The sequence below is a fragment of the Anoplolepis gracilipes genome, chromosome 9 (assembly GCF_047496725.1).
Source record: "Anoplolepis gracilipes chromosome 9, ASM4749672v1, whole genome shotgun sequence".
Taxonomy (NCBI): domain Eukaryota; kingdom Metazoa; phylum Arthropoda; class Insecta; order Hymenoptera; family Formicidae; genus Anoplolepis; species Anoplolepis gracilipes.
Genome location: NC_132978.1, coordinates 13,160,792 through 13,186,663, shown reverse-complemented (window position 1 = coordinate 13,186,663; position 25,872 = coordinate 13,160,792). Strand labels below are relative to the sequence as shown.

Sequence of the window (25,872 nt, the reverse complement as noted above, 5' to 3'; positions counted from 1 at the left end):
TTTAATTTTTATACCTGCTTTGTAAACTTTGTCAACAATTACATCAACTTTGTTCATCTCGTTTCTACGCCGCGTTTGCTCTTGCTGATAAAATCGTTTTCTTTCCTTCATTTAATATTTAATATTAAGATTTTCATACTAAACTTTTCTTAGATACGTATAAGAATTAAAAAATTGTACGTGCGGTTAAATTGTTTGAAGAATTAAAGACAGAAAGATTGCATTTTATAACATATCTTTTTTGCGAAAGTCATTTGATTAAAAATAGTAAAAGTGTGGTAATTAAATAGTAAAATGTTTAATTGCGGTTCGACAGTGTAATTTTTTTGTATGCTTAATTTAATTTGTAATAAATAACTTATTTGTAATTTATATTATACATATTCTTACGGCACTTTTACGCCTTGGTACCACACTTTTACTATTTTTAATTTTTATGGAGGCTTTTTACTAACAAATTCATTTGATTATCTCGAATTCTCTCCAATAACTCGTCCAATTAAGATCCTATAAACGATTCCTTTGTCGGTTAATCGGAAGGAAGTACAATCGCGTGCACGGAACTGTTTGTCCTTTGCCGTTCAACCTGGTACATGAATAATGTACATAATGTCGCTCTCCGAAACAGGATTAACATATCGCGAATGATGGCTGTAGCTTTACACGCGTTTCACGGTCTGACATTTCGACTCGTAAATTTACGCGGGACATTTTATTTCCCGGCCATAAGGATGACGCGAATATGCATATATATATATATATATATATATATACATGCACATATATCTCGCGAAATGTGCAACGTAATCGCGTGGAGAATATGACACAATTTTCATAGTAAGATACGCGCTTTTAAATATTGATGAGGTGATTATTTCATCGAGCTTGCGGTTCACGCATGGCACACTTGTGTGAGTCACCAAGTCAAGACGAGCGTTCGAATTCTTTTCATACCGAAAACGTCAATATGGAGTATCATTTCTCATCTGCAACGCGCTATTACGTTTCTCAAGACAGATTGAATTATTAGTGTTGTCATTGTTGCAAATAAATACAAAAATTATTAAATTATGCAAACCTTTGATTTTTCAATCGTTATCTGTAAAAGAAAGCACTAATATTTCGAGAGAAAATTATTTTTTTTATTCTTTGATGTGTGTTTTAAAGACATTTTTGTTTTTTCTAGCTTTTAGTTAATTACAATTTTAATTAATGACAACAGGAGATTCAGAATGATTTCGAGTGTGAATCAAGAATGCTTGTGAATAAATATTACATAAAAGCAATTGTTCTACAAATTACGAATGTATATTATACATATATTAAAATATCTTAGCTCACATGTGGAAGATGTTTCGTTCGAGGTTTTTTCGGAATGGTTACCACCAGGAACCTACTGTAATTAGCGCTTACAATTAGTATAATTTTCTCATGGCAACGTAACACGTTCGGCCATCGGTAAAACGGAAAAGGGGGGCTTGACAGAAGTAAACGGATGAAGAAAAGACTAGAGAGGAGAAAAAGGGGAACGGAAGAGAGAAGGCCACTGTCACTGCCGCGGCTATGGTGAGGTAATATCAGATTCCATGCCGTGAAACGCACCGGCGCCATTTTGTGCGATCCGCTGTTTTTCATCGTCACCGAAGGCTATTTTCCAGCATTGTTATTCGTTGAATGAATGTCATCATCAATAACAGTATTACAGCATATCGTTACGATAGACGCCGGCTTTTTTCTCAGCCTTTTTAAACAATGCCGTTAAATGTTTACAAAAAAAAAAAAAAAAAAAAAAAAAACTTTACTTAATTTAAGGATCGCACGTATGTATTCGAAAAAAATGTACTTTCCATGTACAGGGTGTCCGGTAATAATCGCCCGATTTTTCATGAGCAGATAGAGTACGTCAAACCGAGAATAGAAAAGTCCTCTACCATTTTGCGATTTGCGCAATAATTATTAAAATATTAATATTAAATTTTATTTAATATTAATATAAAATTTTAATAATTATTGCGAAAATCGCAAAATGGTACAGGATTTTTATGTTCAGTTTGACTTGCTCCATCAGCCCTAGAGAGATGGGGCTGTAATTACCGGACATCCTGTATACTATTTATGTTTATAATCAATCAAATCTAAAAACGATGCGTTTAAAGAGCGAATGGCCGCATTTGCTTTGTAAAATGCGTACGCGAAACTCAATCGCTGAAAAATTGCGTGATTGATTTTCCTCGGGTCAGACACGTGTAGAGGTCAAGTTACAACGTAAAGATCAATGTATCTCGTCGTATGCGTCGATTGGCGCCGATGATGAAAATAATCACAGTTTAACGTAAGAACCGGCGATGATGCAACGAGATTGCATAAGATAAGGATAATACGATACAGATTACGACGTAATTGAATGTCGATGCATTCGCGATAAGAAAAGGAGTAAATAAACTTATAAATCTGTTTCGAATCGTCAAGTTCTGCGCGCAATGTTTTCGTCCGATTTTCGCGAAAAAATATTACAGCGAAAAGAAGCATAAAAGAACGCAGGAAGATTTCGCCCATCTCATTTACGTTTAAAATCATGAACATCCTGCGGACCAGAATTAGATAGGGGGAGAAGGAAAACCGGGGCCGCGGTATAAATGTTGTTTACCTACGCGAGGGCGATGACACCTAGCCGAAATGAGGTTCCACGTCAGTCGGTAGCGCACTTGTTTGCTTCGACGAGTTTCGTAGCCTTCGCTAGCTTCGGCTAACATTCGTCGTCCCGTGGTAGCGAGGATAAAGACGAGTCCGCGAGAGAGAAAAAGAGTTAAGAGGGAGAGAGGGAGAGAGGGAGAGAGAGGGGTGGGGGGGGGGCACGAGCGAGAAGAGGCTATGCAGAAGATGAGGAGAGGGGGGCACGAGCCTCGCAGGACATTCACCTCTCTTGTGGAGCTCGAGAGAGACTCGAGCCGCCATTACACAATCGCCGTCGAGGCTGCGACTCGCTCGTTCCTCGGCCATGGTCGCCATCTTGGTACCGGTCTCGCGGTGCGCCGGCTTATGGTTCAAGATCTCCACGGTGAAGGTCTTGAGCGTATACCATGCACGCGAGCGCGCGCGCGCGGGCACCGAGAAATCCGTGCGATATCTCTTTCGTTGGTAGATTCGTATAAAGCAATCTCACCGTACGTATACGTATACAGACACGATACAAAGCCAACATCAAATGCGGCCATGTCGCGAATTTAATTTCAGTAAGCCGTTGAAATCATCCAACATATGCAAGATTAAATAATTATTAAAAGATAATTAATTACGATATCAGAATCGAGTGATTTCTGATATTATATGTACACGTAATATATTATATTTCTGTTAAACAAGACTTTTCTTCACGCATACTTTTAAAAATTAAAAAGATTAAATTCAATCTATAATAAATGCGATACTGCCGGAATCAAGTTTCGATAAACTTAAGAAATATATATATATATATATATATATATATATATAATTTCAGTATGCCGTTGAAATAATCCAACATATGTAAGATTAAATAATTATTAAAAGATAATTAATTATGATATCAGAATCAAGTGATTTCTGATATTATATGTACATGTATAATATATTATATTTCTGTTAAACAAAACTTCTTTTCACGCATACTTTTAAAAATTAAAAAGATTAAATTCAATCTATAATAAATGAGATACTGCCGGAATCATGTTTCGATAAACTCAAGATATATATATATGTATATATGTCCAAATTATTTCCTTAATGCTGTATACATATTATAAAATTGTCATAATTGGAAAGATATCTTTCATTCAATCGTATGACTTGAAGAGAGTATGAATATTAATTATTAAAATATTCTCGTGTAATAGGATTTGTAAGATGTTTATGTGTGTAATTTTTATGTTAAACAAATTTCTACTTTGGCACAAACTTTAATATTATGGATATATATATATATACGGGAAAAGCGAGATACATTCGATAACGCTATGTATGAAGAAACCGAAGACGTAATAGGAGATTCGAATGCTTGGATAGACGAGAGAGATCAGAAGTATGTAAGACATTTAGTCGGCCCATGTAAGTGCTTGTATATAGAACTAACATTACGAACCAGGCGATGAAATCACGTGATGGAATTACGAAACGAAAACCTGCCGAGCACCAAAATTCAATGTCGAACTTGAAGTCGACGAACTTTGGTCCGAAATAGGAGCGAGGCCGCGACAAAGAATGCGATGTCATAAAATATATAATGATTAAAAGAAATTATAATAACAAATTTGTCCAAAAATTCTGGAAACTATGGAAGCTTTCGAACTCTTGTTTAAATTGAAAAAACTCGAGATATATATGTAAAATATCATGGCATATATATGTAGAATCAAACAAAATATTTGTTTCTCGATATCCGCAAGAGATCGCATAGTAATAAAAAAAAAATTATAAAAAATTCGTAGAATAGATCAAATTAATCTCAATAACTATAAATTGAATTTATATGAAGTATTTATGATCATATCACGTGGAAAAAAAAATAATTCGAAAGATATATCGCCCGCGGCATTATATCGATTGCGTTATAAAATTGGAGCTAATCAATGGTCGCAACTTTTTGCTGCGAACTTGCGGCTTCGCGACAAGCTAAAATTGGTTTTCAACGAGCCAGCGAGCATCGTAACTTTGCTCTTGTTAGCCGCTATGTTGCCAGTTCAGCAAATTATGAAATTCTTTCGCGTACCTGTTGGCTGGTCTGGATGCTCACCGCGCGATTCCTGAAGAAGCGATTCACGTTGAATAACTACGCATGTCGATCTTGTAGCACGATGTCAAAATGGGAAAAAAATCGATCGAATCGATTTTCTTGTTCCCAGTTTATTTCGCATATTTCTCTCCTATTATCCGACGAATATCTCGATGTTCTCGATTCTTGTTTATCGAACTGGAACAAAAAATTCATGTACCTTGTGAGTGCGTAGAAATTTTGGTTGATGAACAAATTTGATCGGCAAACATTTTTCAACATAATTTCTTTGTAAAATATACGAATCCAATAAATAGTTATAAATATTTTGTATTATTTCGATATATACTTTTATTCAGTATACCTAACATATCGTAACACTGACGAGAAAGAAATAATTTTTTTAAACCTCGAAAAGTCAATGGTGATTGAAATTTTAGCTATAAATTATCAGAATTACGTATCACTAACATATACATTTTGGATTTTAATGAGGAACTGAACGGATTAGCTACTTCAAAAACTAATAATTCTAATACATTTCAAGATTAGACATTAAATTTTATAGTACAAAACATTTTTAGCTTTTTGAAATATAAAATCAATAATTAATTTGTAAGTTGAAGTAAAAATTTGCCTTGTAAAATTAAAATTTTTATGTATACGATCGCTATAAAATTTTCGCAGTACATTCACTATAAAAAGTTAGTTGAATATAAAGTAATATTTACGATTTTGAGATTAAATTATATTCTACAGGAAAGATATTTACTTTAACTTACAAATTAATTATTAATTTAATATTTTAAAACACTTTTAAAAGTGCTTCGAGTAATGTTAAATTCGTGAATCTCAAAGTGTATTAGATTTATTAACTTTTGACGTAGCTGATCCGTTCAGTTCCTCCTTAAGGCGATTCGTGGGACGCGGACTCGGCTCAATGTACGTGAACGTCCATGCGTAAGTAGGCCGGTCGGTTTGGTTCCTTATCCCGTTACCGCGGAAGAGACACGTGTAATAACAAGCATTACGCATCCTGATGTATGCGTTTTCAATCTTCATTTATGTTTTTTTTTTCTTCTTTTTCTATCCGCAAGAATCTCACAAGATTAATATGTAATATTATTCATGCACACACGTCGCGATAACATGTGTAATAAAATTAAACTTTTGATATTTTTTTTCCATAATCTCTTATATATATATAGTTATGATAATTCTATTTAACTCTATAATAATACTACTTCACTCTGGAGTACCTATTAATAATTAATTTAATTATTAATTGCTATTAAATTAAATTTGTAATAAAATAAATAATAAATGAGATATAAAATGCAAAGAAAAACAGACAATTGCACATGGTAATTTTCAACCTTATTTTAAAATATACATATATATAATGTATGTATGAAAAGGAGGAAAAGTGGACTTGTCTTGAACATTTTCAATGTCGCAGTCATGTAAATAAAACGAGATTTACTAGTAATGCAAATGGAAATATTGACGATCTGGTTTCTTACGTGTTTTGAACAAGTGACTTATGCAAAGTTACACACACATACACACACACAACATACACGTACCTAAATAAAAAGTCTTCTAAAAAAAATCGATTCATAAGATTTAAAAAGGCATTCGAGAGTGAAAATCCACTTTTCCATGCGTTTCTTCTCCTCGTGAGGAACGATTCTTCGACGACCGCATTAATTTCTCGCTTCCGCGGACAGGCGACGGTTCGAAAAGAGAAAGAGCTTGCCGGCGTGTTACAGTGTTCAGGTGTAATAGTCGGTTGAGTAAGAAGAAAGCGGCCTTGCGCTACTTTCCATCGTTAGATAATATTGGTAATACAATTTTCACCGAGTCTCGCAGCTTATCGTCGTACCCTGATGCGCAAAGAGATGCACCCGAATGTAATCAAATAATAAGCTGTGTTCACTATATATATATATATATATATATATTAAAAAAAAAAACTGTCAAATTATAAATTTTTATAAATAGCGATTTACGAATTACATGTTCCCTCTTTCAGTACAACATGGATTTATTTCTTTTAAAAAATCCATCCAAGTGTGGGCAATATTTTTATTCGCGATCCGTTGTTTCACGAAGGAAAAAAATTCGGTGAGGTTCACCTGGGTTCTCTGGGTCAAGGCTGTGGGTGAGAATTCGAGAATAATCCGTCTCTTGGGTCGCTCCTACGACAGAGAGACGACACGATGAAAAAGAAGTGAAAAAGAAATTACGACGGAGAGAGGGACTGACTTGAAATATTTATTCCACAGCTGTAATACTTTTACAGATTATGTTGCCGCGTTACGTAACTGTCATTACGTAATCAGAGTTAGCTAATCGCCGAATGTTACAACCCGAACACCGTTAGACGAACAGGACAAATGTATACGTGTGCATGCGTGTGCATGCGTCGAGTATTTACACGACAAACCGGCAATTATTTAGAAGAAATCTCTGCGAGCTTTTAGTATTTGACAAGTATTATGTCTACTTGGGCGAGGCTACTTCTTCCGGTAAAAGAAATAGTGCCGGTTTCGGATTTTTTTTTCTTTACTTCTCGACGAATAATAGATTCTTAAAAAAAGATATTTTACACTAAGATCGTGATATACAGGCATATTAATACTGATAAAAATAATTAATTAAAGAGAAAAGGATTTTTAAGGATACTCAGTGTTCAATAAATAAATAATAAGCAAGTAACATTTCTCGTAGATGCTTAAATTAATCCATACACATTTAATAGGTTCGATATTAATCGAGATAAATAAATATCCATCTAACATAGTATGTCTTCTAACATATCTTCTAACATCTTATTCAAGTGTATTTACTTTTTTTATATCACATTAAAATCTGGATAATCTTTGAATAAGCAAATCATGAAATTTAGAAATATATTAAAAACAACTAAACATTATCAGAGTGTCTACGCAAATCTTGTAAAAAAATTCTCTACAAATTTCCTGATTTTCTAAGTATTTTTGTTCAAAATTCCAAGTAAAAAGAATGTTTTCAAGATTTTTTTTTTAATTCATACGAAGGAGAAACACAGACCCTCTTAAGTGTGAAGATTTGTAAATGTATTAAAGAAATTGACAATGAATAACTTTCATAAGCTTTTTTCACTTGTATAAAATTTTCATTTCTTTGTTATTAAAAGTTATAAAGAATATATGCATGTTCACATTTAGCATTATATATGTTAAGATATTAATATATAAATAAAAAAATTTATATACACTCAGTCCCAAAAAAAGCGGTACACTTAAAATGTGGGAAAAATTCACCAAATTTTAAATGATCATAACTTGGTAAATAATGATGATAAAAATATGTGTAAAAATGCAAAATAAAACTTTTAATGTCTACTTTAAGAATATTTTAATGGCAATTATGTTCGGCCAGTCTTTTCAAAATAGCGTATAACGAAGTGAGAGAATGTAAAATTGATTATTAAAGGTCCGAGTTTGGGGCGGTGCATGGCCTGAATCAGATATCGCAGCCCAATGGAACCAAATGCACATAAAAGAATGAAGTATTACCTTTAAAATGCTTTTTCACCGAACTCGATGCGATAATTATTCGCTGAGTTATTCCAAATTTAATTAAAAACGCTCTTTTTCTTCTTCAATTTGCAGCTCAGCGAATAATTATCGCATCGAGTTCGGTAAAGAAGCATTTGAAAAGTAACATTCTACACTTTTACATGTATTTGGTCAGATTGAGCTGAATAAAAAAATTAATTTCGTGAATAATACGTAATAAAAAAACTATACCTTATAAATAAATTATTTGATTGTTCCTACAAAGCTCGCTTATCTTCTAATTCTTCATTGATCTTTAAAAGCACACAAAACACTCGCGACATTTTGTACGACATTCCCGATTTCGATACATATATTATATTGATAAATGAAATCTGTTAGATCGCAATGAAATGTATATTGATGTATGCATAAATGTATTTGTAAAAACATTAATGACGCCTTCTATATATGCACGATTAATTTATTATAGAGCGAAGATATGAGCGTCTCACCTCGGTATTTATATATCTCGATTTGTTTAATTAATATTCTAATAATTTTTACAAATAAAACTCTTTATAGAATTATTTGAATAGAATTTTCAAGCACTTAAAATCTGGTAAGAAATGCTTAAAGAATCGTCAGCGGAAAAAACGCAACGTGAACTCGGTCTCATTTTATACCATTTTTTGTTTAATAACTAGAATTATTTAATCAAGAACTATAATATTAAAAATAAAGCCAAAACTCTCAAAATAAATATCTTAATGAATTTCTACCAAGTGAAATTCACGCAGTTTCACACACACACGGCTGACTGTTTACAAGATGAAAAGCAAAATTATGAAAAAAAAAAGAATTTTCGAAAGAATTCCCTAAATCCCAATAAAATTTTATAAGACTTCTCTGACTTTTCCAGATACAAAAGAAATCCTTGAGAATTCTAGGTTTTTATGTTTTTCCAGAGAATAGACACTCATATAATCATATTTAAAATATTACATGAAAGTATAGGTCAAATGTAGATTCAAATGTAAATTTTTTTATTTATATTAGTACAAACCAACTGGAACGTTTACTTCTAAATTTACATCTGCTAATTTTACATCTACGTATTTACAAGAAAAATGTAAAAAAATTTTTGTATTCTTTCTAACATCAAATTTTCATTTTTTAAACATGAATTTAAGACGAGTTGAAAATAAATTATATAATAAAATCTATATACTCATTACTTTATTATTAAACTTAATAAAATAATAATCAATGAATATATAGATTTTATCATCGCAATATGCAATTGCTCGCTTCGAGTTGGTTGCACTTGTTTGTTGGCGCCAGCAAATCGAGTCAGTAGGGTCGTTCTAACGGAACGTATCGTGTCACACCGCATGTTACGCATACGGTAAGGTAATCCCCCAGATCGTCAGATGTGCGTTCAACCTTCCCAAGGACACAATGAACGAAAGTATCCACCGTTTAGCAAGGGACCTCGGGATATTAGCCCTTAGGGAAGCCGTGAATAATAAATTACATATTAGCAACGACAAGGATGATCTCGCGATAAAATTAGACCTAGAGTCCGAATCTAGTACCGAATCCATTGGAACTCGTTTTGTTATATACGGTAAAATATAAATGCAATTTTCAACATATCCCGTTAAAAAAAATTATCCTCGTTGGAGCAATTATAATATGTATAATAATACGTAATTGACTATATGCATCTCGAACTCTCGCGACTTAATTTCTCGCATTAATTTCTATTAATTAACGTTTCACTAATCTATCCATAGGGTAAACTCGGGTAAGATGGCCATAGTTTTGTAAAATGCAAAAAACATATTTTTATTTTTGTTATTTTAAAATAGTGTTTGGCATATTATCTTCCCTGAAGCTTAAATTACGTAATATTATCGAAATTAAAAGGAAAATATTTAATAGAAATTTTGTATTATCAAAATAGTACAACATAAGCATTGGTCATCTTATCCCCAACTTTTAAGGAAAAGATGACTATAATATTTATAAAAAAATAGTGAAAACAAAAATAAAAATTATAGGTCATATAACAATTTACATATCTTTATAATATGTCTAAGGTCGATTACGATAGCTTAACTGTAATTTATTCGACGTTATAACAGTTTTTAGTGGACAAATGAAAAACTTTGCAGGTAGTCAAAAGTAAAAATATGATATAAGATTCACAATATCGTCATTTCGAATAATGTATGCACATAAACTAATATAATGTAAATATCGATTATCTTTGATAATGACTAAAAAAGCGCACTGTGTAGCGATTATTGAAAAAATTACAGCCTATGGCCATCATATCCTAGTTTACCCTATTGGCGTAACTTTGTAAACGTAACTACATCATGTACGTAAATTAATGGGAGACACGTCTCGTAGGGTGCCGATCAACGCAATGTGTACTCGATACATTATTCCGATAAAGTCGTCGCGTCCCGAAGGAGGAGTCAACGAGTACACTTGACGTTACTCAGCGGCGCGAATGTAAGCGAACATAACTGTTTTATTAAACCGTAAGCCGCGTCTTCGCGTTCAACGGCTACTTATGTAATCGAAAACACGGAGAGTGAAAATCGAGCGCGATCCTACTTTCGTCGGCGCGAGAAGATGCGCCTCCCGGCGCTTTTGCCGGAGCTTGTGTATCACCCGGCTAACGGGCAACCTTCCATCGAGTCGTAAGTCCGACTTCTCGCTTATGAGGTCGTCAAGCCGTATATTTGGATCTAACGTAACAAACGATCTAAAGTAGAACTAAAGTTGAGAGAAATCGACGGCGATTTTCCGCCAAGATGTACCGAGATGATGATGACCGAAAATTGTACAATAAATACCGTACATTCGACTATTACGTAAATGTTTCATTGACAAGACTGCAAGAATTGTCTCTTAATGATAATTGCTATATATACAATTGCAAAATTATTCTTCTAAAGTATAACTGATGTTAATAAGACAATTCTATATGGAAAGGTCAAGGACAAAGTTGTCGTATCAGTCGAAGTAGACGCGCACAAGGGTCAAGGTGTGACAACAAGTCTGTTTTATCTCATCGTTTTATCGATTTAGCTATATCTATTTCGCGATCGAGGCTCGAGCTGTCACCATTCGCTATTTGCACACGTGTCAAGGGCACGCCGTCCATTTGAATTGGATCGTTATATCGGTATCGCGATCTAATGTGTCCCCGTTAGCCGTTTCTTTAACAAGGTCACATCGCAAAGGTTCAACGCACGAATGACGGAGATTATTCCGCGTAGCGCGTTTCTACGATCGTTATCCGCCAACCGATCTAACGTATCCATTCGTAACGTAGAATTCCTTCGTTTGCGCGATCTCAATTTCTAGTCTAGCAATTTGTCATCATCGCAGACACGTGTCTGTAAAATTGTGTGCGCCAAAATAACTATAGATTTAGTCTGTCGGAAAATGCGTAAATAATATAAATAATATAAATGCGTCTCTAAATAATAATATTAGGTCTGTAATAAATTACTGCATCATGCATAAAAGAGTCGATAGCTCGTCATTAATAAATCATCATTTTCAATCTTTATGTTTTCTAAAGTTCAAGTCCATAAGTTACACATATTTCTTTCAGCTATATGCGATTCGTATGTAGAAATAATTAATTAATATATTCGGAAATATACATATACGCGCGGATTAATGATATTTCTGGAATTAAATACAAAAAAAAAAACTTGATAATAATATATTCAGCAGAGACATAATTTATTTCTCGAGCTATGATATTAGTGAATAAAATCGGCGATTGCGGTCAGCACTGGTCAATTTTTGACGAATTCAATAATTTTTGTTTGCGTTTGCTCGCGGCCGCATTCACCCATTCAGGTATTCACTTTCTTACTTTCGATTATCATGACGAAGTTGGAGATGCGATGTTAAAACGGCGCGGATAACGTTAGCGTGAACGGTACACCCGTGAACTGTTATCCTTGCAGAGAGAAGCAGACGAGGGGACCCACTGGCCCAGCGATCAAGTCGGCACTCAGTTCGTTTAACAATGTCGTTTCGTCAACAGTCTCGAAATGAACATTCGAGCCAATAATTATACATATTACATTGTTCTTTCGCGGTGAAACTGTTTAGTGCGAGTATCATGTGCTTCAATCAATTCGTCTCTCTGCAAGTATCTTCGGCTATATACCTTTAGTATTGCACAAATAGTTTATTGAAGAGAAATTTTTCTAAAATTAAAGTTGAGTTAAATACATAAGAGATAATTGGGAAATTTAATAAGCTTAATTGCTGATTTTATTAATCAACATATTAAGTCGATAATTCAATTATGTCCTAAGATATATATTATATATATATATATATATCTTACTTCTAGGAATTATTGACTTTAAATTCTAATAAATTTATGCGAGATTAATGCGCACTATATTAATGAGATAATACATTCACGTGTAAGTGTATCATGTGTCATCTATATATATAGACATACTATACGTTTATAAGATATATTGTGTGAAAAGAAAGTTTTTTTTTGTGAAAGAAAAGCTCTTTCTTTAGAATTTCATGATTTTTCTTACAAGGTCAATTTTCTAAACGAATACGAATGATTGTTAGTAAGTACTCTCTGTTGGCATTTTAAATTTACTGTAAATAGTCATTATTGTTATTTTAGACTAAAAGACTTGTTTAGTGCTTTTTTAAGGTTTATGAGCAATATAAATTTGAAAAAACATTTAATTTGAGAAAACATAGGAAGAAAATTTCCAATTTTAAATCACAGTGAAAAATGTGCTCTTCTCAATGTCAAATTATTTTACAAGTGATGACAAAAGATTTAACCATTGTGGAATTTGTGTTTTGCATTTTCGTATATAAATAATTATATGATATATATTATATAATACTAATAATGCGCAAAATATATAGAAACATAACGCGTCTAAATACGAGCGTCTGCGGGAAAAGGTATTTTTTATTCTTATACCTCTTTCCTTAAATAAATAATTATAAAAATTAAAAATAGATGTAAAAATAAATCGAAATATCTATTCGTTATGCCAAAATATCTTTAAATAAAAAAGAGTTTTAATTCGTTCAATTTTCTTATGGATATTTTATTATAAATTTTATAGATATATAAATGTTCCAAGAACAGAAAATTAAAGATCGAATGAACGCTTCTAGAAGCCTCGTTCGAATCAATCGAGAAACCAGACGGATAGTCTGGATGTCTTCCTCGAATGAGCGAATTCCTCGGATAAAATCAAGTATGGGGATACGGCGAATAGCTGGGGATTAAAGAGTGCAAAACGCAGATTCTTCGTGGCTGGTGCGCCTTTTTATCAATGCGACGGAGGAAGATGGCACCGGCCTCCGGACCCCCCAACGGCCATATTGGTTCATCGACGCGGCGCGGAAGGGTCGTCCGGCACGGGGAAATCCGTGGTAGAATGAATGCGGGCTTGACCGAGAGATATAGAGAGAAGAGAGAAACAGGGAGATAGAAAGAAAGAAAGAAAGATAGATAGATAGATAGATAGATAGAGAGAGAGAGAGAGAGAGAAAGAGAGAGAGAGAGAGAGAGAGAGAGAGAGAGAGAGAGAAAGAGAGAGAGAGAGAGAGAGAGAGAGAGAGGGAGAGAGAGGGAGAGAACCCGTCGTGTAAGAGAAGAGAAATGTGGTGGTAAAAGAGGGAAGGGAAGAGAAAGAGGATGGGGAATATAGTAACGCGCAGTGCCCGGACAACGCTCCCGCTGGCGCTGGGGCCAACTAACGGTCCAAACCACCACCATCACCGCCATCGCCATCACCACCATCACCATCACCACCACCGTCAACCACTACCATCAACATTGCCATCGTCACAAGCAGCGCGAACCTCGCTTCGATAGTCCTCATCATCCTTCTCCTCCTTTTGCGTTTCTTCCCGCATGGTTTTTCCTCCCTTCCTCTCGCCGTCCCTTCGTCATCCACGTCGTCACGGACCTCTTTCTCGCGTGTGTTGCGCGCAAATCCTTTTAAACTATAAATTCCCCGGGACCGGGTCTTTTTACATTTCCTTTTACTACATTTCCTCTCACGACGGATTCCGCGAATGCAGGCAACGTGGCGAAGAGACAACTCAGGCGTGAACGCGCGCGCATCAAGTATTCGACATGGAGGAATTTTTGCGCGCGTTCGAGGATCACTATGTCGGTATCTCTCCTATCTCTCGTATCCGGTACTTCTTACTAGTTCTTTATTACTCTTGAGGAGAATAGAATAAGCAAGCATGTGTAAGTAAGACCCGTTTAGCTCGTGAATACGAAAACGAAGTCTATTCTATACAAGAAGCGCCATCCTTATTGAAGTAAACTCAACGAGAATACGCTACACACTTGACGCTTAAGCATTCGCGCCTATTTTTGTAATATTTAATGCTCAATCTCATGTGGCTGCTATTTTTAGATACCAACGTAAGACACCATTCTCAGTGGTTATATAAAATCGAAGGAACTCTGATATGACCGTTCCAACGAGAGAGGAGAAGAATGAGGAAACCTCCATATCCGCCACACAACCGTATTCGCACACCATTACAAACGGATCCACGAATAAAGAACTACTCCCTCGCGTTACGAAATCAAAGGTCCGAAAAATTCTCGAGTTACAAGATGTTCACGTTAGACCGCCTATCGTTCTTTTTTTTTCTTTTTTTTTTGTCGTTCTTACAATATCGAGCTCTTCCTCAAATCTTACACAAATCCACTGTTCTCTTTCTCTCTTTCTTTTTACAACCGGAATAAAAAACAACGCGTTTGCATGTAATTTAAAAGGAGGAAAGATTTTGATTAACTTTCAATATCAAATGTAATTAAAAATACTTTAAAGTTCTCATTAAATAAACATAGATTCTCTTACGCATTCTTCTATTATAAAAAGATCTTTTAAGTATACGCAGCAATAATGGGCTGTCAAGAAACGAGACAAAAAGAAAATTTGTAAATAATACAGAAGGATTCTTAGCAAAGAAGTATCCATGAAAAAAGGTGGAGGTGAATATTTTGTTCAAGAGTAATAGTCACGAAAAGAAAGATCGATCATTGTATGGATAGACTTTTCTAGTATCGTTATTACTTTCTATAGACGAGATCATCGTATGTAAATGCCTAATAATAAAAGGGAGAAATAGAGCAGTCTGGCACGGACTTACAATTTAATCTTTAACACAATCCGAATGAGATTATTTGCCTAAAGATGTGTCAAGAATTTTCTCTATAAAATATATTATATTGCATTTCTATAAAGTATATCGCAACAGACTTCTTTTCATCAGATATTTTAATTTTCTTAGCCATTAGATAAATAAAACACAGTCAATAAGATCAAGTATTGAAACTTATTTAAAAAGCAATATCATACATCTTATTTATTACATTATAGATTCTATATAATTAAAAAATTTATTTTTTCTTTGCTCAGAGCTTACTTGTTTCGCAAAAATTCTAAAAAAATATATTTAAAATAACATAAGAATATTGTAAGAAAATGTATTAAAGAAAGTGTGTGTGTGTGTGTGCATATATTTCAATTCTCTTTGTATATTTTAATATATTTTATTAAAAATTTTTTATGCCACTTTGAATATTTTTCACTAAATTTTCATGCAACGAATAAATTCTAAGCAAGAAATTCTTTTTTGTTAATTATATAGAATAAATAATAAATATAAATTAAAAAATTTATTTTTTTTGCTCAGAGCTTACTTGTTTCGCAAAAATTCTAAAAAAATATATTTAAAATAACATAAGAATATTGTAAGAAAATGTATTAAAGAAAATGTGTGTGTGTGTGTGTGCATATATTTCAATTCTCTTTGTATATTTTAATATATTTTATTAAAAATTTTTTATGCCACTTTGAATATTTTTCACTAAATTTTCATGCAACGAATAAATTCTAAGCAAGAAATTCTTTTTTTTTAATTATGTAGAATAAATAATAAATATCCGTATATAAAAACATACATACAAATATGTTTAATACATATAAAAATAAATAGCTCATATGGAAAATTGGCCAAAAAGAGGTACAGATAAAAAAATGAATAAATATATAGAAAATTAACAATGCCCACGTGTCAAATAACCCCAGCAGCTGTTGCGTATTCTTTACATATTTTAAGACGATCGAAAATAAAGAATTTCATGAAAAGCGGCTGAGAAAAAAAAAAGAACATATGGAATAAGGCAAGAATCTAGAGTTTTCAGTGGGATCACCGCGAGCATTCTCGAGATACGTCGCGAATAATAAAGTATGCACACACGGTCAGGAATAATAAGCCGTGCACGCATCGGGATGCGCGCCGATCGTATTGCATTACGTATTCTATCCATGTTCTTTCCGGAAAAAAATGGATAAAAAAACGTCCGTCTTGGTCAGCAAGACCTCCTGACCTCTTTTGTAAAAACCTTGGGCATTTGAAAAACGCGAGAGCGAGCAGCTTCTAACAAATATTTAGGCGACAAAAAAGAGGAAACAAACAGTCCTGCGTAAAAATTCTAAATTGAGAATGTAAAATAAATTCATACTATGTTTTACAAAGAGATAATGAAATTTGAAGATTGAAAAAGTAGCAATTTTCTTTCGCTTAATCTTCTTTCATAACTTGAAGAATAAAAATGTACAATAATCCTAAGAAAAAAAAATAATGGTCTCTTGGCATTTTATATCTATTTTATATTACGTTTTATATAAAATACTCTAAGAGTTTTTTTTTTTTTTTTTTTAATAATGAGAAGCCTTATACAAAAACATATTAACGTATTAATATTTTTGTATGCGGGATTAAGCTAACCTAAAACAATTATTTCCCGCAGTATTAACCTATAATTCTGTAGCCAATTCATTTATACAAAATTATTATTCCGCTTATCAGCAAGGACAAATAGATTTTTCTTACCTTGAAATCACAGAAATATCCTCTTCTCGGTTCGAAGAAAGGATCGCCTTAATTCGTTGTAGCCGCGTCGTTACATCGCGTAAAATACACAAATTAATTACACTAATTCACTATCGCGCACGAATGCGAATATGAGACTGATTTGGAGTTTGAAGTTCAAAGCGATTTATGAATTAGGATGCCCTCTATAGAGAACGCGAGTCGAGTCCTTTATCGCACGGCTCTGTAATCAGTCATCAGTCATAACGCATATCACCGCTAGATGTCGATTATCGATGTACATATCGGTTGTCGATGCACGCGCACGTGTTGTGTACATACGTACACGTGTGCGTGCGTATGTTTGTTTTGTCCTTTGCGGTAGTCGTGTTCGTCGCAATTTGTGTCCTCCTTATTATTCTAAATGTATTCCGACGCGAGCGAGTTTGACAGGGAAGACGAAGACACCGTATCTTGGTCGTCGACGCGAACAATCGATAACAATCGTAGCAACACGTCCACTTTGCGTCCCGTCAGCGAATTCGGCAACTTGGTTGACACTCATGGTTGGATCCAGTGCCCATCCAAGAGTTATCCCAACCGTGTATATTTCCATAATGTACACAGCAACTGTAATACGTGGTACAGACCCATTTCGCGTTACATTGACATCCCATTTAGCTCCATCAAAAAGGTAAGTTCCTGACTAGTACCTGAAAAACAAAAATAAACAATAAATATATTTTTTCACTTTTCGCAGTTATAGAACAGTTGATATATCGAATATATTATATAAAAAAAAGAACAAAAAATATATGCATATATATATATATATATATATATATATATATATATATATGCATTTTTTTTTATCAAGATTGAGTAACTTCTCTGTTTTTAATTAAAATTAATATGTATATACAATAAGTCATGTGATACAGCAGATAATATTATCTAAGCAAATTATCGTATTAAAAATAAAAATCTGATTGAGCGGATATATCGTATTTTTAATTTTATATAATACTATATCTCATTTTATATAAATAATTACATTTTCACATATAAAATTTAATCTGTCATTTAAATATATAATTAAAGTGACACAATCGCACAATATTTAATATAAAATCACACGAAATATGTACAATGTATAATTTTTTATAAAGGCAAAAATAAGAAAAATATTAATGATATAAATGCCGCGCGATTAAAAGAAAATCTTTTTTACAGGTATACAATACAGATGATGTATCAGCGAATAATATAGACTTGTTGTCAGTGTCGGACAGCGAGAACGAGCCAAGTGTATCGGCTGCTAAACGCGATGGCGATAAATCATTGACGACTGTTCCGGATGTCATCGCGCGATATTATTACACACCTCAGGTGGATCTGACCTCCGACACGGATTCGTGCAATTTATCGGTCGATGCGTTTGAATGTCATTACGAGGAAGAACAAATTGACGAGAACAACAACATCGATGAAGGTATCAAAGACGAGAAGAGCGAATCGGAAAGCGGTTGCTCGACGTTATACGCCACGAATTTTCTTGAAACCGAATTTTTTGTGGAAGAGAACGAAATAAATACCGAAAAGCTCGATCAAATATTCAATTCCTCGAATAGTGACATTTCTTCCGCGATCACGCAGACTTCTTCCGGTGCCCCATGCTTCGTATATACTGTTCCTCGCTTGAAAAGGATAAGCTTCGAGGATCTCGAATTGATCAAGCCGAGGAAAATTCGCGTCTCTAATCGCGTCCAGAAAGAACCAAAAAGACCCAGGAAAATCATTTGCGACATGTACGGCGTGAGGACCATCAATTACGATTTGCCTGCACCGGATCAGGTGCGAACAGAAGTGGGAGTGAAATCAACGTCGTTGAGCGAGAGCGATAGCGACGTAAGTGAACCACCGTCGCAAGATGCGAAACCGACGCTATCGTTCGAGTCCGAGTGGCGCGACATAGAGAAGAACTTGCATCAACCGTTACTGAGCGATCCGAGTTCCAGTCCGTCGTCACGGTCCGATACAAGCAGCTCTAGTACGAGTTGGAGCACCGGCTCCACCGTTTCCTCGTGTTCTATGTGCTCCTCGTGCTCCTCGTGCACGTCTTGAGCAAAATAACAAATATTTTAATTCTTTACTTAATATACACGAACATGCATACATACACATAGGACATGTGTATAGTGTTTAGTATTGGACAGTATTCTTTTTTAATTTTTCGATAACTTTATTTTCAATCATATGACTTTTATTTCTTTTCCTTTTTTTCTAGTAGTTTTTATTCTATGTCTTGTATTAACAAGATAATTCCTATTTTTGTTTTCATATTTTAGTTGTATTGACTTGAGTTTACTCATTTATATTTTTTTATATGTATTTAATCGTACTATTTAAATTTGAGATTTATTTATTATTTTTTTAAATTATGTTGTAATGAAAGTGAAAGAGACTTTATTTATTTTCATTAATTATGTTAATTGATGTCTATGGTATACTATTAATATAGAATGTGTCGTGAAATCTCTTACAAATTTGTTTGAAATACATTTTATAAAAGTATACAGTTTTTAAAAGATTGACAAAACAATATTTTTATTTATAGGATATATGTTTCCGAGATATTCTTCATCATCTTTATCAAGTATGTTCAAATAATGTATATCATGCTAATCGTATGTAAGAAAAACATGAAATAAAGCATTTTAATTTCAGAACTGCTACATATCGCGATTTCTCTCTCTGTAATGGAAAAGTATCTCTTAAAAGGTGGAAGACAGGCTTCTCGTCGCCGCGTTATACGCTCGCGGGCATTCTCGGTATCCCGCGGTAAGAGATCAGTAAGGTAGGAGTGCCAACAGGGCAACAAGGAGATGCAGGTGCAACGGTGCGCCCCGACGGTCGTCACCGTGGCATGCCTCTCGTCTCGCTTTAAACACGAAGGTTGCGTTTTTGCGCTGGGTCTCGCTATAGGCTGTAACGTCCCACCGTCCCACCGCGTGGCAACCGCTTCGATGGAGCGGCGTCAACGGAGCGCGGCGGAGAAAAACGGCGGGAACCTCTCGCCTCGCCTCACCTCACCTTGTCTCACCTCACCTCGCCTCGCCTCGCCTCACCTCACCTCGCCTCACCTCACCTCACCTCACCTCACCTCACCTCACCTCGCCTCGCCTCGCCTCACCTCACCTCACCTCACCTCACCTCACCTCACCTCACCACGTCTCTCGCTTCGCCTCACCTCACCTCACCTCACCTCGTCTCTCGCCTCGCCTCGCGGCGGAGAAGTCGCGGTTCAAGAAACGTTTCGCGCTCCGCTGACGACGTTCTTCCTCGACTGTGGTTGTATCCGACAATTAATCACTTCACGCAGAATGACAACTTTGCTTTTAGTATGAATAAATTTAAAGATATATCAACAGAAATTTATTCCTAAGTCGAAATTGATAATTCATCAAATGCGCTAATGTATTTTACTGAAAAGAGGTGATTTTTTTTATTTGCTTTGATATATGTTAATTTTATATGATTGCTTTTAACTATCGTTATCGTTTTATTTATATCTCAGAAAAATCTCCGTGTGAAACTATATCTCTGATGAATTATGTATATTTCATATTTTTATTAATGTGCTATTTAAAAATATATTTTGTATAATAATATTTAAAATATTCTATATAAAAGAGTGTATATATATATATATTCAAATATGCGGTTCAATAATATTACATTTATAATCTGATTCATTATAAATCTAACAAGTGTAGTAATTAAGAGTCCAACTCTCGTGATGTTTTGTTCGCAATTTAGAAAAGAACTGGCAATATATTTTTCGCACGCAATATAGTTTTTCGATTGAATTGAATGCAAATCTATTGAACGTGGTACTCGAATAGCACGACAAGTATAAACGCGCGCCAAGCAGCGTTTGACCAGCAAAAATCACAGCCGGTTTCTAGCAGCCCGGCATATGGCAAACGTTACCTCGACTCCTCGCTCCTCGACACGAGCGTTTTATCTGTAGCCACCGCGCCGTCTCGCGGCTCGCGGCTATTATTCGTGTCCATCGTCGTCTTCGTCTTCGTCTTCGTCTTCGTCATTGCCGTCAATTCGTATCGGGAGAATTGGAAGCGCGTAACTAGGCGCAGCCAACCGCGAAAAACGGAACTGGCGACAGACGTGTAAGGGGATCATCCACATGTGAGGTGACGTGAGGACGACGCTTGTCCGCTTGTCGTCGACCGTTTCGCTGCTTCCGGCTTTGCCGCGCGCGTTTACACATAATTTCCTTTCGGCACGCGCGATTGTTCGAAACGCCGCGTGCGGTTTGATCGCGCGGATTGCTGGCGCCATCTGTTGTCGCCATTAAACGCGAGCGAACGGATGACGTATCGTGATTGATGTTGGCTCCTCGTGTTCTACCCCCCCCCCCTCCCCCACGCGAGAATTGCGACGGGCAAAGGAATTCTATGAAATAGAACGCGAGACATGCTTTTATATCTTTGCGGAAAAGTTGTAAACAAGCGGCGTAAAAAGCGCGCGCGGATCTCAGTTGGCCGAATAAACAGTTACTTCGGGTGGAGCGGGGGCGGAGGGGGGGGGGGGCGGGGAGAAGAGGGGAATGATATTCTCCAGAAGCAAATAAAATATGTTAATAAAATGCATTTCAATTTATAACATTTCAACATGCTTGAGATCGAAGCATGAGATTTATTCTTCGTCTAATAAGAGCTAATTAATTTTCATTTATTAAATCAATGAGAGTTTCCCCTATCGGCACACATGTTCAAAAGATTGTCCATAAAAGATTCGCAGGATATTTAAAAATATGTTTTAATATTCTGTGGCTCTCCTATAAACATCTTTTGAACATGTGTGCTGATAGGGTCTTTGACGCGTTAAATTACATACGCTATATATTTTTATAGTTTTCTCATATTTATATACACGCAATTTGTCATCGTGCCAGGATATTTAAAACAATTCTATTAATTTATTCGCTAGGTCAAATGCAAATAATGACACCTTCCTCGTAAAACAATTAAATTCTCAAAAAGAGTCAAATAGCTACATATTTAATACTAAGTATAGGATGCGAATATACAGATTTATGACTCGTTCTCGCAGTCAAGGTATAATATTACCGTGATAAAAATCGTATGGGGGCCCAGACACGCGTTAGATAGATAAGAATCCCCGTGAAGCAGCCGTGAACTTTGCACCGTGAGAGGAGTTCGCTTTGCTTAACGAGCCGCGCCGAAGATTCCCGCGCTTCGAGACAATGAGGTACGTTGCGTGCATATTCACCCCCCCACTCACTCCCCTCCCCTCCCCCTTCTCCTCGCCCCTTTCTTCCCGCTCGTTCCCCTCGCACGGTATTCATAATACAGTGAGAAGGGAAGTCACGTGTTATCGTGATTTATTATTGTACGGCCGCGCTTAATCCGGCCCTCAAAGTCTAACATTAATTTCTTTTTTTATTAGCTTGCTATACAGTAATTAGTAGTTATTCCTTAGCATTTGTAATTCTTTTATATAAAAATCTTTATATTTATAGACTTTTGCCAATTCAGTATTTTTAATATATAGCTTTTCTATTATTATATTAAAAAATATACTATTTTATATAAAATTATATCTCTACTGTATTTATATGCATGTAAATCGTGTTGTAAAAGAATATGTTTTATATATATGAATAATAATGATAAAAAATATACATATATATATATATAAATAATAATAATAGTTATAGTTTCTCTGGACACTTTTAATAGACAATAAAACTTTTAGTTCAGAGCGATAAATGTATAAGAAATTATAATATTACACAATAAATAAAATATATTAAAAATTTATAACGTTTTCGAATTCCATTGTTAGTTCATATCTCAAAACGCATCAGACTTTTTTATACATTTATATGTATAACAATTCCTAATAAAACGAGATCAATTAATGAATTTACAACGATTTAGAGATGATACAAAAGCACTTATATCGAAAAACCATAATTTCAAAAATATAATCAATATAAAGTTTACACGATTGACATGATTATTTAATAAGTTGGTTCAGATAAATTTTGAAATATTTATTATATCTTATTATATTTTTTACCTTGATTTTCTAAAAATAAAAGATGCATAATAGATAAAGTAAAAGTTATAGCGTTATTTCTTTTTTCCCAAAGAACGCAAGAATCCAAGAAAGCGCGCGTTTCCAACAGGCCAACAAAGTATTTAAAAAAAAACTATTTTAACGAGATGAAAAATGACATGAAGTAAACTGTTCGTTCCAATTTTAAAACTTAAATTTCCGAGCTGCGATAGACTGATACGATATTAGAAGATTATGACGTTAGAATGGTGCAAATTTTTAAAATATGTACTTGTTAGTCACACACCGACGAGATGTATATATGTCACCGACGATCTTCGGTGAGACACGTGTTGACATGGTTCGCGCATGCGCGTCGGTAGTCACGTGGCGACAGCAATAAAGAATGGAATGGCTGTGATTGGCCAGTAGTATTTAGTACGTGTTTAAGTCGGTGTAAACAAGCCCAAAGCCTAAAGTCGCATGGCCGCGTTGATGCGCATGCACCAATCCACCAATATGCATGGATACCGATAGAACGAGGGGAAGACACAAAGTACAAGAGAAAAAATTATTCAAAAGAATTCTAATAAAAGCAAAAAAAAAATGGGTAAACGAAAGGTACTTTTCTAGTATTTGCTAAACATAATTATAATTAATATAAATTAATAATTCAATAATATTCAATAAAAACAAGATAAACGTTATTAAACATTTGTATATAGGTTATGTATAGGTTATATATAGGTTATATATATTTTTTGTAACGACTATCCGTTCAAAGAAAAATAATTTCTTAATATATTAAGGATAGTTTAAATTCTTTTTATTAACACACATGATTTTTATATATAGGGTAGGTGCGTTAAGCGAAATAAGCAAATAAACGTGGGGGAAAAGGAAGAGTTGGTGAAAGCACCTCATTCTTTTGTATTTCATCGTGGCTTGCCAGGAGAGCATATTGTTGAGCTTACTAAAGATTTTCGTAGAGTTATGGAACCTTTTACAGCTTCATCCTTAAAGATTCGGAAGAAAAATACTATTAAAGACTTTGTCTCTATTGCTGGTATTTTTCATATCAGTCACATGTGTATATTTACAAAGACGGAACTAGGAATGTACCTCAAGCTTTGCAAGTATTGTATTCATTTTTTATAAATTTTTTATCGATAATTCTCTAGAGCTATGATTATTCAAACTAATACGACTATTAATTATTGCTGTAGATTGCCCAGAGGGCCTACCCTTACTTTTAAAGTACACAGTTTCTCTCTGGCGCGAGATGTAATATCTACGTTAAAGAAGCAGATGGTATACGAGGAGGCTTATAAAAATGCTCCATTGGTGATCTTAAATAATTTTAGTGGAGAGGGCATGCAATTGAAACTTGTAGCCACCACATTCCAAAATATGTTTCCAACTATAAACTTAACTACTGTAAGTATTGAAAAAACTTAACTAACTGACCAAGTTAAACAGTTAATTAGTTAAATGACAAATATTTTTACAGGTTAATTTGAGCACAATTCGTCGTTGTATATGTTTAAATTACAATAAGACATCGAAAACGATTGACTTTAGACATTACGCAATCAAGGTTGTACCTACAGGTCTATCGAGAGGTGTTAAAAAATTAGTGCAAGCAAAAATACCAAATTTATCTAAATGTGAAAATATCTCGGACTTTTTAACAAAACCGACCATGTCTGAAAGTGAAGCAGAAGATGATGAAATTAGTCATGTTACATTACCGCAAAAATTATCTTCGAGGGGAAATCATGCCAATTCTAAGAGTGCAATTAGATTATACGAATTGGGACCAAGAATAACGCTACAGGTTAGAGAATTAATCTAAAGCTAATGTTATAATAAATTTGTATATAGATATTTATTCCAATTTTTGAACATTTTCTTTTCAAATTCATTTCAGTTAATCAAAGTGGAAATTGGACTTCTCGATGGTGAAGTACTTTTCCATGAGTTTGTACATAAAACTGAAGAAGAAAAACTTGCGATACAGAAAAAGAGGGAAAAGAAGGAAAAATTGAAGGCAAAAAGAAAGAGAATTCAAGAAGATAATAAAAAAAAGAAGGAAATACAAAAGCAAGAACATAAAGAAAAATCGCTTAAAGGAATTCAGAAGAAAAGAGAAAGTGACATGTTGTTACAAAAAATTGCAAAAGAATCTGCTGCAGAGACTAAATTGGAAGAAGATGATGATGCACAGTATTATCGCGAAGAAGTAGGAGAAGAACCTGATAAAGGTAAATATATATTGAATGTTCATATTTTGTAGATATATTCAAATTTTTAATTCAATGTAATTTTAATAAAATTTTTATTTCAGATCTGTTTCAAACAAAAATTGGTACAAAGAGATCGCATAAACATGTAATAAAATACAGATCAAAGAAAGCAAAACTTGACAAGTCGTAGAATAAAGTTAAATATTTATGAACTGTAGTTAATAATACATTACTATTACTTTTCAAATTGTGTATTCATGTAACAAAGTCACTGTTGTACATC

General features: G+C 34.3%; 2 protein-coding genes and 1 long non-coding RNA gene across 5 annotated transcripts in view; 2 read left to right on the top strand and 1 right to left on the bottom strand.

Moving 5' to 3' along the window:
• The window catches only part of LOC140669800 (uncharacterized), an 88,172-nt gene extending 66,866 nt beyond the window's left edge, over positions 1 to 21,306 (bottom strand). For both annotated transcript variants that reach the window (XR_012047408.1, XR_012047407.1), the window contains exons 1-3: positions 21,229 to 21,306; positions 17,257 to 17,948; positions 4,745 to 4,945 (exon numbers count right to left, since the gene is read on the bottom strand). This is a non-coding gene — a long non-coding RNA (uncharacterized lncRNA). The remainder of the gene's footprint in view (positions 1 to 4,744; positions 4,946 to 17,256; positions 17,949 to 21,228) is intronic.
• On the top strand, positions 17,639 to 21,237 carry LOC140669799 (uncharacterized). Of its 2 annotated transcripts, XM_072899918.1 has the most exons (4): positions 17,660 to 17,929; positions 18,469 to 19,143; positions 19,853 to 19,891; positions 19,963 to 21,237. In XM_072899918.1, the coding sequence occupies exons 1-4, from the start codon at positions 17,660 to 17,662 to the stop codon at positions 19,993 to 19,995; spliced, it is 1,017 nt and encodes a 338-aa protein (XP_072756019.1). In that variant the 3' UTR covers positions 19,996 to 21,237. The 2 variants fall into 2 exon arrangements, with proteins under 2 accessions (XP_072756020.1, XP_072756019.1); XM_072899919.1 differs by lacking the exons at positions 19,853 to 19,891; positions 19,963 to 21,237 and having other exon boundaries at positions 17,639 to 17,929; positions 18,469 to 19,807.
• Positions 21,307 to 23,853: 2,547 nt separating the features above from the next.
• Positions 23,854 to 25,836, top strand: Ppan (Brix domain-containing protein peter pan). Its single transcript, XM_072899746.1, has 6 exons — positions 23,854 to 23,964; positions 24,199 to 24,479; positions 24,570 to 24,780; positions 24,854 to 25,180; positions 25,274 to 25,607; positions 25,691 to 25,836. The coding sequence occupies exons 1-6, from the start codon at positions 23,950 to 23,952 to the stop codon at positions 25,777 to 25,779; spliced, it is 1,257 nt and encodes a 418-aa protein (XP_072755847.1). The 5' UTR covers positions 23,854 to 23,949; the 3' UTR covers positions 25,780 to 25,836.
• Positions 25,837 to 25,872: the final 36 nt, after the last annotated feature.

Coding starts and splice junctions, on each gene's coding strand:
- LOC140669799 (XM_072899919.1), top strand. CDS start 17,660: ATGTATTCCGACGCGAGCGAGTTTGACAGGGAAGACGAAGACACCGTA. Junction 17,930..18,468: donor CATTTAGCTCCATCAAAAAG/GTAAGTTCCTGA, acceptor TCTTTTTTACAG/GTATACAATACAGATGATGT.
- Ppan (XM_072899746.1), top strand. Junction 24,781..24,853: donor CAACTATAAACTTAACTACT/GTAAGTATTGAA, acceptor ATATTTTTACAG/GTTAATTTGAGCACAATTCG. Junction 25,181..25,273: donor GACCAAGAATAACGCTACAG/GTTAGAGAATTA, acceptor AATTCATTTCAG/TTAATCAAAGTGGAAATTGG.